We start from the raw sequence: 15,968 nt of genomic DNA on the forward strand, positions 1-15,968 counted from the left end.
TGGAGAAACTGAGGCACAAAGAGGTTATTTACCCAAGGCCATACAGTAGTGTCAGAATTTGAACCCCAGCACCTGTCCTAGAGTCGGTATTCTTTAAAGTTTTATTTGTTTTGAGAGAGATGGAGAGAGCCAGCAAGGGATGGGGAGGGAGTGGGGAAAGAGAGAGAGAGAGAGAATCCCTAGCAGTCTCTTCACTGTTAGGGCAAGAGCCCAAGGTGGGGCTTGATGCCACATACCGTGAGATCATGATCTGAGTAAGATCAAGAGTCAGACACTTCACTGACTGAGCCACCCAGGTGCACACCCCCCTCCCCTGCCCAGTGTCTATATTCTTAACCACTACGCTGTGATGCCTGTGTTGTGGGCTGAGTGAGGGTGTGAATGAGCAGGTCCCTTCATCCTACACCTGTGTAGGTGACAGGAAATTACCACAAGACCCCAGCTTTATTATATAGCTTCTAAAGTGTGTGCATGTAAAATATATAAATGCTTTTTATAGAAATTCAGTGAGGAAGCCAGGGAAGGAAATGTACAAAACCGTTTTAGTGATCACCTCTAGATGGTGGGATTTTCAGGTGATATATATTTTCCTCACTATGCATATCTGTATTTTGCCAAGTTTTCTACCAGGGCTAATAATAGAATGATAAAATTAAAATGGCTGCATTTCCAAAGACTGCTGGGATAAAGGGGCAGCAGCTGTGAGTCCCGTCTGGGAGCAGCTCCGGGCACGGGTGGGAGGGAGACGTCGAGGTGGGCCACCCCCGGTGCTGACCCTAACAGAAGTCTTCTCCCTTTGGCCATCCAGGACATCATCGAGGGGGGCAACCTGCGCATCCCGCTCCAGGAACTGCACCAGATGATCCTGACTCCCATCAAGGCCTACAGCTCCCCCAGCACCACCCCTGAGGCTCGCCGCCGGGAATCCCAGGCCCCCCACCCGCCCTCACTGATGGGCCCCGAGGCCCAGAGCCCTGACTGCAAAGACAGTGCCACGGCCACCGGTGCCACAGCCACCGCCTCCGCTGGGGCCAGCGGTGGGCTTCAGCCACACCAGCTGAGTAGCTGTGATGGGGAGCTGGCCGTCGCCCCCCTGCCGGAGGGGGATCTCCCCGGGCAGTTCACACGTGTCATGGGGAAAGGTAGAGCCTGATTCTCTCACCTCCCCCACTGTTCTCACAACACCACTGATCAGAGCTCCTGGTTCCTGAGGGGCTTGCCCAGGGTGCTGGATAAACCTGTCAAGGTAGATGCCCATTAGCCCATTTGCAGATGAGGAGAGTGAGGCTCAAAGGTTGTCATTTGGAACTGAACTCCAATCTCTCTGACCCCCAAAGGCCTCTTCCTTAACCCTGTCTCCTTTCTCTTCCACTCCCTCAATGCTGGGCCCTCCTAGCAGAGTGAGTACTCCTTGGGCCTCTGGGCCCATGGGCGGAAGGAAGTCAGCCCTTCCTTAATACAGACTGCTCCTTGAAGGCACCGTGGCCATGCTGTGTGCCTGTCTGGAGGGCAGACAGAATTCTCATGTGGTCCTTTGGGTAAGAGCACTCTTTCTACCTCCCCTGTGCTGGCACGGTGACTACGTGATTATCTTTGCAAAGTCCAGTGTTTGTTAGAGTAATTTGTGCTCACGTGGGGTGTTTCACAAAGTATGATTATTTTAAGAACGCAGTGAATGCCAGTACTTTCCTTTGGGAAGGAGAAACAATTTTTTCTTCTTTATTTTCCAATATTTCAGATCATTTTAAAGAAACCAAGTTTTTACCAAAAGAAATGGACACCTGAGTCTTAGAGGTGCAGTGAGAAACTCCCCCATGTGTGTCCATGTCCTAAAAAGAAGGACTTAGATCCACAGGTATCTGGTTCAGAGGAGACGATCTGTATCATCCCTTTGAGCTGAGATGGCCAGGGTGGGTCCCTGGTCTCCTCCCACTCACCTCCTAGCTCTCTCTACTTCCCAGCCTCCCACCCTCGAGGGGGGCTCTTCACAGTGTGGGATTAGAACAGATGACCCCATGGGTAAAGATACCTATGGGGGTGGACACCTGAGTATGACCCATGGTGGGCTCAGAGACCCGAACTCCTAGGCATGGCTTCTTTTTACAGTTTAGCTACTTTCAAATAAATTGTAAATGCATGCTCAACATAAAAAATCAAAACTAAACAAAACGATGGAAAGTAAAAAATAACCTGCCCCCAAGCCCGCCTATCTACCTTTGCAGAGGTGACTGCTATAAACAGGTTTAGAATATCCCCTCAGGAACTTTGTAATAATCCCATACAAGCAACATGAGAACCTGTTTTACACACAAACAGGTGTTGTTTACACATTTTTCTGCAGCTTGTCTTTCGTACATTATATACTTTTAACATTTCTATCGATACAATATCCCCACCCTATTTTTTAAACAGTTGCATGCTGTTCCACTATATGCATAAAGCGTAATTTAACAGGACCCCAATTAAAGGACACTGAGGTGGTTTTCAAGTTTTTGTTACTACAAACAATGCTATACTGAAAATCTATGTGCAAAGACATAATCTAAGTGGGATTCTGTGACAGACTGGCTGTTCAGGATTAGGAAGAGAAAGGAGTCATGATGCCCAGGTTTGAAGCTTGGTCTACTTGAGTGCAAGGCAGTTTCACTTCTAATTGACATTTTTTGTCCAACCATCTCCGCCACAGCCTTCTATACACCCCCATCAAAACCAGAGCATCAGAGCCTCTAGGATGAGATGCGGATGCTGGCGGGGCCATGAGAACCCCAGTGGGTGTGTGCATTCTACTTGCAGACCGACTCTGCTCGGTCTTTACTGCTTCAGTTACTTGAGTGTGTAGGTGAACGTGTGTGTGTGTGTGTGTGTGTGTGTGTGTAGAAAGGTGTGTTATCACTTTGAGAAAATAACCCTCCGCTGATGGAGTAGCAGGCTTCCTGCCCGTCTGTGTGCCCACACACCTCATGTCCTAAAAGATGTGCCAGCCTCATTCCTCCAAATGAGGTACACAGTTCATTCATCAAATTATGGAGACTGCTCTCTGAGAACGTTGATGGTCTTTGATGCCTTTGAACTCTCTTCTCAAAAGGAGCCTCTTTCAAAGACAGAGCTCAGGACACGACTGCATTCTTCTCCCAGAGTGTCTCAGGCAGGATAGCAGAAGGCTTAATATAGAATGGTATGCCTGGAATTAAGCGAAGGGGCTTCTCAAGGCGAGGGCTCCTGTGGTGACCAAGCCTTTGACTTCAGTGGAATGAGGAGCCTCCTGGCCTTTTTTGTGAACCTTACGTAAAGCCACAGGCACACATACCTCTCAAAATACTGGTCCTGAAAGGAAATCAGAGACAGATCTCAGAGGTTAGAGTGGGTGTGCATGTTTCTAATTCATCTTTTTTTTTTTTTTTTAATTCACAGTGTGCACACAGCTCTTGGTCTCCAGACCTGATGAGGAAAATATAAGTTCCTATTTACAGCTCATAGACAAGTGTCTAATTCATGAGGTGAGTAGGAATGGCTTTCACAAAACTGTTTTTCTCCTTGCTTAGAAATGGTTCTGAGAGTTTCTGTGATGTGATCACTTGGGTCTCCCGACAACTTGTTTTCGAAGGGTAGACGGGCATTAATAATAGCCTGGGCAGAACCCAGCTATGGTGGCTTCAAACCTAAGCATGGCGTGTATATGACTTTGGTGTCGAGATTAGGCTGAGCTCTGAAGTGAGGGCGAATGCCCGAGATACTCCTGACTCTGGAACAATCCCTGAGTGACCGAGCCTGAGGTGGTTAACACGCACCCCTGCCACCTAGCTTTGGTGTCTTCAAGTCCTTTTAAAATTTTGTGTTGAAACGTTTTGTCTTTTGGCTCAGGGAAAGTTGAGGCAACGTGGAAAGTGTGCAAAAAAAAAATCATGGGCTTGTGGGTCTGTTGTGTGTGGTCTGATTTGTGATTTTTATAGGAATTGTGTTAAGCCACATGCCCTTTTGAAGGAGAACCGAGACCACGGTGCTGGAGGTGTTCCCATTAGACTCAGTGCGAGTGCAGTCTTCCTGATGGGGAGACCAGGTGCAGCTGCCCTGAGACACATGTGGGGACAGGGGATTGTGTCTCAGACCCAAGACTGCGGTGGCTTCTGGGGAGCACCCCCTCCGAAGAGTCATAGAGACAAGAGTCACAGTGTGGACTTTGGATAAACTTAACAGCACTGAGGTCTTTCTGTGGGATTTTAATGTTAGAGTAAGATGGCAAAGGCCCCCAGGTCTCCTCACCTTTGCCAGGTTAGCAGCCAGAGCCCCAGAAGTGCAGTGGGGCCCCAGTGAAGGGAAACACCTGGCACAGAGGTCTGTCCCCACCCTCATCCACCACCCTGCTCACACTGCCCCCATCCCGCCAGCTGCCACACAGGCCCATCTGTCAAAGGCGAGTTCCTGGGACCCTACTCTTCTGCAGTCTGACGTCCCGCCCCTCACGTGCAGGTTATGGTCTCCTCCTGGGCTTCCTTCCCATCCACTGACCCACGGTCCCCTAAACTCTCCTTTTTGCCGTTTCCTCTCTCCGCAGTGCAAATTCTCACGTCCCTCTCCCCAGCCCCCAACTCACTCCTTGCTGTTTTCCATCCTGACACCCTACTTGTTTTGGCCAGCAAAAAGCAACAGGAAGAAGAGAAGGCAAGAACATGTTGAAGAATTTTAGAACTCATTCATTCCACGGACCTTTATTAAGTGCCTAGACCCCGTCCCTGACTATGTAGCGTATGGTGTGCGGGTAGCAGGGGAGACAAAAGGAAACCAGCTCATCACATACATGAGGATAAGGCTGTCCTGGCATCCCACGGGGCCCAGGATGAGGAGCAAGGCCCCCAAATCCAGAACCGGAAATGGCTTTTCCCCAGAGGAACTGTCTCCAAGCTAGATCTGAAAGTCTTAGGGGCAAGGACTCCATACCGAAGGAGGTGGGAGTACTCCAGGCAGAAAGAAAAGCATTTGAAGAGCTCTGTGTCTTACTGGGGAGGAGTGGGTTTGGAGTGGGTGGGTTTGGAGGGGGAACTGATCAGGGGAGGATTTAAGCTTTTCTGTAAAGCAGCTAGACCTTGCATCCTCTCCCTTGCCCACACTCACACCAAACCTTCAAGCTACGGGAGGACAAGTTACAAGTTACTTTCCACCTTGCCTCAAGTCTGCTGAGCCCACAAGACAAAATAATGAGCCCTCCAGCTGCCTCTGTTGGACAGTGCACAAGCTTCCTAATTGGCCTCCGCCAGCCCCAAAGCTGTGGCCTGATGCTTCTCACTTTCCTGCCACTGTGCATGGCCTCCTTGGGCAGCCTGGCTCTCTCTTCCACTTCCTTAGAATATTTAGAAAATGCCTAGGTTTTTTTTTCTCCCTATCTGCCCAAGTGATTAAATGCAGACATGGCACCGTGGGGACTCATCTGCTGCCTCGATTAGAGTAGAGGGACCTGTGGCTGCTGGGAGTCCTGGGCTGGAAGGAGCTTATGCTATGTCTCTTTGCCTGAATTCATGTCGGGGTGGAGGGGACAGCACTCTGCTTTGGAAGGGAAAATGCTGGGCAAGACCTTTTATTATTATCTTAGTTCAAGAAAGAGGAAATGTGTCTGAATAATTTTCCACAGGCTTGGGTTATTCTGTTGGGCAGAACACACCCTCCCTGTGAGGCCCTGTCGAGCCACGCGGTCTCCATCCTGGCTGAAGTTTCACCTGGGCTCCGTGAAACAGGGCTCCCTTTCACAGCCCGAATGCGCCATTCCTTACCTGACCGGATGGGAGAGTGCTGACCAAACCTAGACACCTTCCTTCCTCCCCAGGGACAGAGGGACCAACTCCCTACAGTAACAGAAGGGAGGACAGGAAAGCTCTGAATTTCATTTCTGATACCAGTCACTTTGTCTCCTGCATTATAAACCCTGGCTTCTTGCCTCATCGTCTCCAGGAGGTTCTGCAGAGATGAGTTCTTGCCCCTTTTCTGAGACTTTAAATCTAGCCACAAAAGCTATGGGGCACACCCTCGCCATCTTCTTCCAGACAGACTCAATGGTTTGACCCTGATAGCGACACAGGACTCGGAAGTGACTGACTGGCTATGTCAGTCTGTATACTATGGAGGCTTCCTTCCCCTCCAGTCCCTGAGGAAGCTGCTACCAGCCCAACCCAGAGCTGCCAGTGGAATGGCTGAGGTCAGGTGTCAGCCATCCCAGGGGATAGAGCTCCCACAATGGAGGGCTACTTTGTAGACACATACACAGAGACCAGCTTTGGGAAATCACTCATTGCCACCCATGACCTAGCTCCCCTCCATGCCTCCCAGCTGCAGCCTCTAGGACTGAGAAGAAGTGGCCACCACACTCACTCAGCGTGGCTAAGGGGCTTGATTCTATCTGCGACCCAGAACTAAATGATGGCCAGTGTTGAGTGAATGAGCTGACCTCTCTGGGTAGTGGGCGGTTATAAACATTTCCATCTTCTGGGATGTTGTCTGCTACCATGGAAGATGTCATCTATGTACCAGTGTCCTTGGAAGCACTTTGAATGTGAGTCTATACAGTAACCCATTTCCTCCTTTGTCACTTGGAAACTCAGGCCAGCTGTCCTTCAGGCTGGCCCTAGACCAGCTCACTATTATAGTTTTGAGAACTTGAAGTCATTCAAGTTGGGGCTAAAGGTGACTGTTGAATACGATATGTGACAAACATTCGTATACCACCACCAAAGGACTGGTCTGCACAACCAAAAAAACCCTGGTTAGAGTATCTATGAGCAGCAGTTATTGAACCATTACTAAGAGCCTGGCATGTTCTAAGTCTTCTAATTGCATTTTGTGTATTGCCCCCATTTAATCCTTACATCTTTTTAGGGAGATATTATTATCCTGGGTTTTTAGAAGAAACCGAGTCTCAGGTGAATAAGGGTCTTCAGGGATTCAAACCCTACCCATATCCATGCAGAGCCTTCCTCCAACCAACTGGGCTAGCCTCTCCTCGCCAAGTCATCTTGATCAGTGCACCTGCATCCTGTGTTCTCAAACTTTAGCAGAATAAGCCAGTCAAAAGCAGAATCTATCCATCCCTTTCTTTATCTGTCCAGCAGCGATACTTACCTTTCAAGTTTTCAGAGACATTCATGTATAGTTGGACACTCACCAAGCATTGCCAGCAAATGAGAAGGGACCACAGAGCAGAACCATGTCCTTACCTTGTAACCATGAGACCATCCTACCATGTACCTTAAGCAGTGTCTGCACCCCTTCAATGAGGCATGGACTCACTGGGTTGGGTAGCCCTCCTTGGTGAATATCCTTATATGTGTCTGGCTAAGGTCATCCAGGAGAAAAGGGTTTGCAAGTCAATAATTTTTTCACAATATAACTAATATCTTTTTGCTTTTTTGTTCACATAGCTCTCCTGTGTTTAGGTCCTTAAAGATTAAATGTCATCTGGAGAAAATTAAGCTGTCATTTTTTTCTGTTTAAGGAATCTGTTTCCTTTATGGGAAGTAGTCATATAGTCTGCTACTCTAAGTAATAGCTTATTGCTACTTAAAGGATTTTCTGTCTTATTAACAAAACTACATGGGTATGTTATCTCCATCATTGTTACTGCTATTCAGTCAAAGCTGATGGGTCTCCCACAGAGTGTGGCCTACAGTTCTAGGCTCCTGACAGGGGATTCCTATATTGCACATGGAGTCCTTCCTCAAACTGTCTAGAATGCCAAATATCCATGTTCTATCTGCAGCAGAATTACCAGGGCACTTGTTGCAAACATCGCCTAACCTCCTCTCCAGACCTCTCAAAACAGGCCCTAGGTATGTGGGAAGGGGTCTTGGTCTTCTTGAGGGATTCTAATATAACACAGATTTGAGTGTCTCTGCCTTGGGGACTCATAACCTCTATAAAGTCTTCCCCTGGGCTGCAGCATACACAAAAGAATGCATAATATAGAAGACTGTGTTACGAAGCGGGCAAAACGCCCCCTCAATGCCAATTTTACTAAAAAGGATTTGAGAAAGCATCAGATCTACTGGTTTTCCTAAACTTTAAGCAAAATTTAGGTCAAGATTGGTGCACTGGGGTTTTTTCCTTAGGGGACAGGACCCCTTAACTGGAGATTTCTCAGCAAAGCCCTATGCCCTACAAAAACCCCAGTGCACCACTCCTGATGTATATAGCACAGCACAGCGCAGCATACCATCGCACAGCACAGCATAGCATAGCAGAGACTATACTCCATTTTCTGAAACCCTGCAGGCCACTCCAGGGTGACCACACACCATCAAGCAGATTGATGATTTTTGGAGTGGTTTAGCATTTCCATTGATTATGAAAACGTAGGGAGCCTGCAAAAGCCAGAGTATTTAACAATCCATTTTGCAGTTCATTCCTGGTGAATCTGTAGAGTCCAGAGTGGAGTCCGGAGGAAGGGGAAGGTGAGTGTGGATCTGTCAGAAATGCAGCCGAAAACCAGGGTTGCCAAAAGCTTAATGCATGCACCTTACCAGACACCTCCACTGTCAAATAACTTGAATTGTCGGTACAGGTGGCTCCCAAGTGAAACTGACTGCCATCAGGATCAGGTAGGGAGCAGGTGAGGAAAAAGCGACTGCAGAGACTCCGATGTTCCCCCTATTAATCGCATGTTTCTCCCTCTAATGCCAGGCTGCGCCACCCATTAAAAAGTCGTGTTTGTTTTTGCAGGCATTTACAGAGACTCAGAAAAAAAGATTGTTGTCATGGAAACAGCAGGTGCAGAAGCTCTTTCGGTCTTTCCCTCGGAAAACCCTCCTAGACATATCAGGATATCGACAGCAAAGAAAGTATGTTGTGATTTCATTCTTCTTAACGCACGGTGGGTGCCTGTGCATCACTGCCTGCCTGGGCTCCTGGGCGGGACTGTGGCACCCTGGTCCACAAGGGTGCCCTGTGGGGAGCTGGAGATGCCACTCCTTAAACAGGTGGGGTTGGGGAAAGCCTATGGAGAGAAAGCATCCCCAGAAAAAGAACTGAACATGATCTTTTGTAACTCAATTTACATGATCAGAATGATGGTATTAGTCCAGATGGGCAACGAGGGGAGATGGGTAGGATTTAATAAATGCTTGCAAAACACGTGGTGGTTTAGCCACAACAGGGGGCCCTGAAAGGACAGAAATGGGTTGTTCTATCAGCACCTTACAAGGTAGTGTCATTTTTTCTCCCTTCTAGCTGCAGACTAGCTAATTATAGTTGGTGGCGGGGTGAAGAGCCCAGTGCTGGTCTATTTTGGTCTGAGCTGCAATCTAAGAGTGGAGCAGTACCATTCTTGATTTTTCATAGTACTTCAGCTTCTTGGATGCAGTTAAAAATAAGCCTCGGTTGTACTTTAGAACCCATTACCTTAATCTGGTTTTAAATTGAAGAATCCAATTGCATATTAAAGGCGAATTACAGTGACAGTTCAGGGGGAGAATGGGGGGGATAGGGGTAAAGCCTTCTACAATGACAGGGAGTTGGGGGGAGACAAAAGACTGATGGTACAAACATCCTGAAAAATCAACTTTCTATTTTACATTTTTAAACATGAGCAGATAAATAGTTTTTTCACTTGCACCTAAAAAGTTCTGAATTCATTTCTTCGTGTATATATAGAGAAGCTCTGTGTTGTTAAAAATTTTGGCATTTATTTGCATAAGTGTGCCTTAAAACATCACTGTTTTACATTATTTAAGGGAGATAAGGATAGTTGGGGTTTACGAAGTTTTCATTAAGCATTAATGTAAAAATTGAAGTGTCATCACATTCTAGCATATATAACACCGTTATTTATTAAACAAACATTTAGTACTATGTGCCAAGTGGTATCCAAGCATTTTAGGAGTATTAATACGTTTAATCCTTGCAACAACCATATGAGGTAGAGTTGCTATTATTAAATTGAATTTACAGAGGAGTCTGTAGGCAGTGGTGTCCAGAACTTGGACCAGGCAAGCCAGCACTAGCTGCAGAGTCAGTGCTCTTAACCACTTTTCATGCCAGGCAGCTCTCACAGTCTCCAGCTGATGTGCAGAAAAAACAATCAGGAAGAGCAGCCCTCTTTACGGCAGCTCCCTGTCTCCAAGCTCTCTGGGGCTGCCCTTCCTGGCGGGATGGACTGGACCAGCTGTGCACCCTGAGGATTCCCAGGGGCCCAGGTGAAAGGCAAGGCCTGCTCATAGGCCTCTCAACCCCGGGGACTGCCCCCTTCCCAGGCTCGCGCTCTCTCCTTGTAAGGGCAACCGTGCCTCTCAAGCGAGAGGATGAGGTTCCAGACCCCTCTTGCAACACCAGGCCCTTAGGAAACAAGTTCCAAGGGGAAGAAGGACTTCAGAGGATAAAGATAAAGATAGAGCTTTTAAGCTGCTTGGCTCTCTCCAGACTGTCATCCCCTGCCTCTGTTCGGCTTTGTCCTTGGTCCATATGAGAGTTCATACAGTAACCCTGGCCTCTCTAGGGTGTTATTAACTAACGTTTGTCTTGGCCTATCCAAGGTTTGCTGTATTGGAATCTTGATGGACCTGTTTGTATTGATTAGATAAGAATAAGTTAAGTCAATTGTGGACATTCAATTGGAAGTTGCCAAGGCTCTAGAAAATAATTTGCTCTCATATATATTACGTCTGGGATCTTTTTATGCTATTTATTTGCTTTGAAGACCTGTTCCTCCCATAGTACAAAGGTAACTGCAGCCCAGCCCCTGCTTGAATGATCACAAATCCCAAATTAATTTGTTCTTATTAATGTTATTTTCTCAGCCTTTTCACGCATTTCAAGGTAATGAAATCAGCTGGTTAGATTTAGGAAAGCAGAGATGGGCAGAGCAAAAGAATGAGGAATGAAAACTTACTTGTGTCACTTTGTTCTCTCCCCAGAGAGGATGATTATGTCATTAAGCCTAGTGGTCTTAAGTAACCTAAGTATTTACTCTGGTTGCCAGAAGTGGCAGCCCTCAACAACTCTGGCTTTGAAATAACCAACTAAGGATGTCACAGTAGGGCCCCCCAGACATTAGAACGATAGCCTGGCCAAATTCTGCCCCCTCACCTGTCCTGACCCCAAAATGTTCTGGGCTCTACCTGCTGCATACAGCCCAACTCCTGCATCCTAACTTAAGGAGTCCCTTAGAGCCCTCCTTTCTTCAGTGACTGAGTGTCCCATAGCAGAAGCCTCTGCCCACATTGCTCAAGAACATAGTCTTGCCTTCCTGGAAGCACAAATCATTTTAGCATCACTCATTGACTACTGTACTTTGCATATGAAATAACTTTTTAAAAATCCAACCCAAAAGGAAAATGAGCAAAAAAGCTATCTGTACTAAATCAGGAAAAGTCTTAGAACACTGAATCATCCAGCAGGTGGCCAAAATTCCAACCCTAAAAACCAAAGGACTAGTTTTCATAGTTTAAAACAAAAACAACCACTTGCTCCTTGTTTCCACCTGTCATGGACCTCAGACTGTCCTTCTCAAAGGAGGTCTCCTAGATCGTGTGAAATTACTTGTATCCCCACACGGCCCAAATTTCTTCTTTCAAACCAAAAAATGTTAATGCTAGTTAAAAAGAAAGAGGTGGGAAAGGATGAGCTAGATACCTAGAACCCATGAGTGTCCTTCTTACCACATATAGATGAGCCCCTAACAGAAATCAGGAACCTTTTGCTTGGCCACAAAAACCTGGAAGTGGAAAGACTCAAGGCCAGAAATCAGTTGTGGTCAGCTCACCCGTGGAATTCTCTTCCCCACCCCCTTTCCCCCTAGGAAATTTAGGCATTCTGGGGAGAAAGAGAAAGCATTTTCTGAGACCAACGGTGCTGATGGCTTAGATGCCCCTCTCCACCCCCTCCCCACAACCCTCTTTCTCAGGAAATGACTGTTTTGCAGCGCCCCTGCCCCCAATCATCTTCAGCCGGTTAAACTACGTCAGCCCTGTCTCCCGGAGTCTCCTCACAGGTTTGGTACAGACCTCCCCTGTCTGGCTGGGAAAGCAAGTCTGTTCCATCTTGTGGCCGTTGGAGGTAAAGCACTGTGAGTTAAACACCAGTGAATGACTAAAGCTGACTCTTCTTGGAAGGAATGTGCTGTTTCCTGAAACCCTACTGGCTGCTGTGTACCCTCCCAGAACCTGAGGCATGTTGGAGAGGATGAGTTCTTGGGCGCTGAGGTCACTGGAGCAACGGCAGCACAGTGTCCAAGTGCAATGCCACGGGTCCCTGGCAGCCTACCTAGGTCCATGTGGGAAAGCACGCAACCTCCCGGTCTTCCTGCAGGAAAGGGTCTGTGGAGCGGGGAGCTGTCAGCATCCTAGGTCCGGAGCGCTTCCAAACATCATCATCTCTGTTCTTCTTCCCTCTCTCAACCTGGGAGGCAAGCCCCAGACGTGGGATCAGCTTTTCCACAGGGAGAAGCATCGTGAGGACAGAGATTCATTTATTCATTCAACCTGCCTTTGCTGTGCCGGGAGGTGACTCAGGCACGGGACGTGCAGGACTGATGAGGACAGACGCCACGTTTTCTCTCTTGGAGCTTACGTCCTAGTGAGGCTCACAGGCTCCTGTCTCTACGTGTGCCATACAGACAGACATCAGAGAGACTTGGGGGGGTGATGGAAGGAGCACTGATCCTGGCTCGGCGGCTTCTGTGCCGGGTGGCTTCTCGATGGGCCCGGGAGTCCAGCACGGAGGAAAGCTGGAGAGCACGTTGGTTAACCTTAGACTCCTAGTGCAGCCCTGTCGCCTGCTGCTTGTGTGACCTTTGCAAAAGTGTTAAGCTCCCTGTTTTATTTCTCCAGCTGTGAAAGAGGATGGAGCACCCACTTCATAGGCTTGTCGTGAGAACTGAAGAATTAACGTGGTAGTCCCAGGACGGTGCACATGATAGTCACTCTCAGATGTCTCTTAGCTGTCACTTTAATCATAGCCCTTTCCTGGCACAGAACCACCCCCTGCCCCCTAGATAGACCTCATAACTGTCAAAATGTAAGCAGGTTCCAAGGAGGCATCCCACTGGCAACCTGGGCTTTGGGAAGGGCTAAAGGGCGACTGACAGTCTCTCCATTCTTCTCTGTTCCCTGTCACAGTCGCGGCTTTGGGCAGTCCAACTCCCTCCCGACAGCCGGCTCTGTGGGCGGTGGTATGGGCAGACGGAACCCACGCCAGTACCAGATCCCCTCCCGGAACGTCCCTTCCGCCCGCCTTGGCCTCTTGGGTACCAGTGGATTTGTCAGCTCCACCCAGCGCAGCACCACAGCCAACCCCACCATCATGAAACAGGGGAGACAGGTTTGTTCTGCCCCAGGAAGAGGGTGGGCGGCCAAACACAGGCCCTGAGGCTTCAGGACCTACCCCCACATGACCCCAAGGTGAGCGGAGAGGCCAAGGGAGGCCACAGTGAGATACAGGTGTCCCTGTGCTCAGAGGGAACCAGCTGTTTGCACTGTTTCTCTGGGAGACACAGCAATTACATGGCTGCACCTGCTTCGTGTGGACTGAACTTAGGATGCCCTATAACCACTTTAACCTTTAACTGTGTGGGCCCTGCACATGGGGCCTTTAGGAAGCAATGCAAGACCTACCCTTTATTTGCCTGGCTCCTTTTCCTGCCCCAGCAGACCTCAACACCTCCCAGATCTGGGTTCCAGAGGAGCTGGAGCATCTAAGGAGCTCCTCAGCCTTTTTACTCGACGGATAGCTCCTCTGTCACGGTCCCAGCTGTGGTGGAGAATCCAAAGAGGAGCCTGAGAGAGGCTACCAGAGGGAGAACTGGAACATTCTCTGCCTGTTCAAGGCCAGGCTGCCCAGAGGTCTTTAATATGGGATATAGAGCTGACTTCTGTCCCAAGGCTCCTCGCCCCCCAGTCCTGTTTCCCTACCCTGCCCAATGCATTCCACCCGGGTGCCCAGCTCTGTGGGGCTCTGCAGGTTGGGGCTGGGACTGGAGGGACACACGTGGGCCTGGGTTGTCATGAGAAACTTAGGGATGATAGATCGGTTTAAAAACAGGAAAACAGCTCCAGGCAAGATGGGCAACATTTACTCCCTAGACGACAGGACAAGGTATGAGAAAGCCCCACTATCTGACTGTTGTGGGAAGCCCCAAATCAGTTCAAGAGGAAGTCACCACTAGGACACCCGCATAATAATAAACGCAAGCTCAGTGTGCCAGCTCGTTGCCAGCTGAAAGATTCTTTTTTCTCCCCCTCGCTTTGTAGTAAGTTGTAAGAATCTCAAAAGGAAAATCAAATGAGAGCCTTGAAATAGTTTGTGCTCTTCGTTGCAAACATTTATAGAACTCTTCCGATCCCTGAAAAAAGTGATAGGAAAAGCAGAGGCAACAAAAGGGATAAAAAGAGTTTTGGAGATAGGGAGAGAGCAGTCCAGATTAAGCTGGGGCTTAGAGAGGCCCGGGGCTTGGAGAGGGGGATAAAATGAATGGAATCTAAACCCCCTCTCTATAAATATGCAGAAGGGTAGCACTGGCCTGCAAGCCCTTTTCCAGAAGTTAGCAAAGAGTTTTCCAGGGGTATTTGCCTCTTGAATTCTGGCCGGTGGCCCTGCTCCGCACCCCCTCCCCTGTCTGGACTAATGGTTCCCCCTTCGTGTTTCTCATTAGAACCTCTGGTTTGCCAATCCTGGGGGCAGCAACAGCATGCCAAGCCGCACCCACAGCTCAGTCCAAAGGACCCGCTCGTTGCCTGTGCACACTTCTCCACAGAATATGCTGATGTTCCAGCAGCCAGGTAGGGTCCTGCACTTGATCTCTCCCTCTCACCTCCCCCTGACACAGGGGAGGCCAGGACGCCAAAATAGATGGCCCTGTGAACCCAGCCGGAAAGTGCTTAGCCTCGACTGTCACCACGCATTCTTTTGAGCTTATAGAAGCCTTTCCTTTTTTAAACTGTGCCTTGCCAGCATGAATAGCGGCTGGTTGGCTGGGAGCCAGCACATGGAGCCCCAGAGTCAGTTGCAATCTGACGGGGATATTTTTGATACTAGTCATATTTCTAGATTGATTAAACCAGAGATATCACTGGATGGCTATTTGGGGGAGTTGGGAGGGGTTCCATGTGTAATGTGTGTGTGTGTGTGTGTGTACTTTGTGTATATGTGGGGGGATGTGCAGGTTTGAGACAGAGAACTTGACAGCATTTGGCACTAAGAGCCTTACCCCTGGTTTGGGAGTGTCTTGCAAACATTATTGGACCAGCCATCTTCCCTTTACTTGGTTAAAGAACAACTTGGTGCACTTCAAGTCAGTTGCACCTCTCACCACGTGCCTCCTAAAACAGAGCAGCCAGGATCATGCACAGACAACAATTGCTTGCACACTTTGTCTATGCAGACAGTGACCTCTTAAGACTCCATGAGTCCTATAAAGCCTTGCAAGCAATTACTGCATCTAGCTAGGTGACTTCTAGGCGGGAAAATCCGGAACGGGTGTCATGCCTGTAGAAAAATACCCACCCTAGTAGACACGCTCTGTACAGTAAGCCTGGAATTTTAAGGAGACGAAATGTCGCTGTGGCCTGGGTGGGCAAGACAGCTTCTTAGAACTGGAGCTGAGCTTCAGGTGACACAGGGTGAAGAAGTGAAAAGAGGACGGTGGAGTTGCAGGCAGAACGAGTGAAGGGAGCAAGACTGCAATTGTATCAAGTATCTCAGTGAGTTCCAGAAGCCGTGGCTGAGTCAAAGGGTCAGATTGAAGTAGCAGAGAGTAGACCAAGGGGGCTGGAAGGATAACGGCTGATGATGAGGGCTCTGAATCCAAGGCCAAGGAGCTCAGACCCCAGCTACTCTCAGTGTGGCGTGTATGGAAGATTTTGAGCAGGTGTGTGCCTGGAGGAGGTGGGGAGACACTGAGGAGAAAGGGGAAGTGAGAAGCCACCACAAGGTAAGGTGTGTCAGGAAAGGATAATGATCCAGATGCTTGTTTGAAGTTGCTTCTTGACTTCTAGAAC

At 48.6% G+C, this 15,968-nt stretch overlaps 1 protein-coding gene across 3 annotated transcripts in view; it reads left to right on the plus strand.

Moving 5' to 3' along the window:
* The window catches only part of SAMD4A (sterile alpha motif domain containing 4A), a 96,305-nt gene that overhangs the window by 68,419 nt on the left and 11,918 nt on the right, over positions 1-15,968 (plus strand). For all 3 annotated transcript variants that reach the window (XM_077768235.1, XM_077768225.1, XM_077768245.1), the window contains 5 exons: positions 809-1,142; positions 3,412-3,497; positions 8,701-8,819; positions 13,092-13,293; positions 14,624-14,750. In XM_077768235.1, coding sequence (XP_077624361.1) covers positions 809-1,142; positions 3,412-3,497; positions 8,701-8,819; positions 13,092-13,293; positions 14,624-14,750 — 868 coding nt within the window. The remainder of the gene's footprint in view (positions 1-808; positions 1,143-3,411; positions 3,498-8,700; positions 8,820-13,091; positions 13,294-14,623; positions 14,751-15,968) is intronic.

The sequence above is a fragment of the Crocuta crocuta genome, unplaced genomic scaffold (assembly GCF_008692635.1).
Source record: "Crocuta crocuta isolate KB4526 unplaced genomic scaffold, BGI_CrCroc_1.0 scaffold10, whole genome shotgun sequence".
NCBI lineage: Eukaryota > Metazoa > Chordata > Mammalia > Carnivora > Hyaenidae > Crocuta > Crocuta crocuta.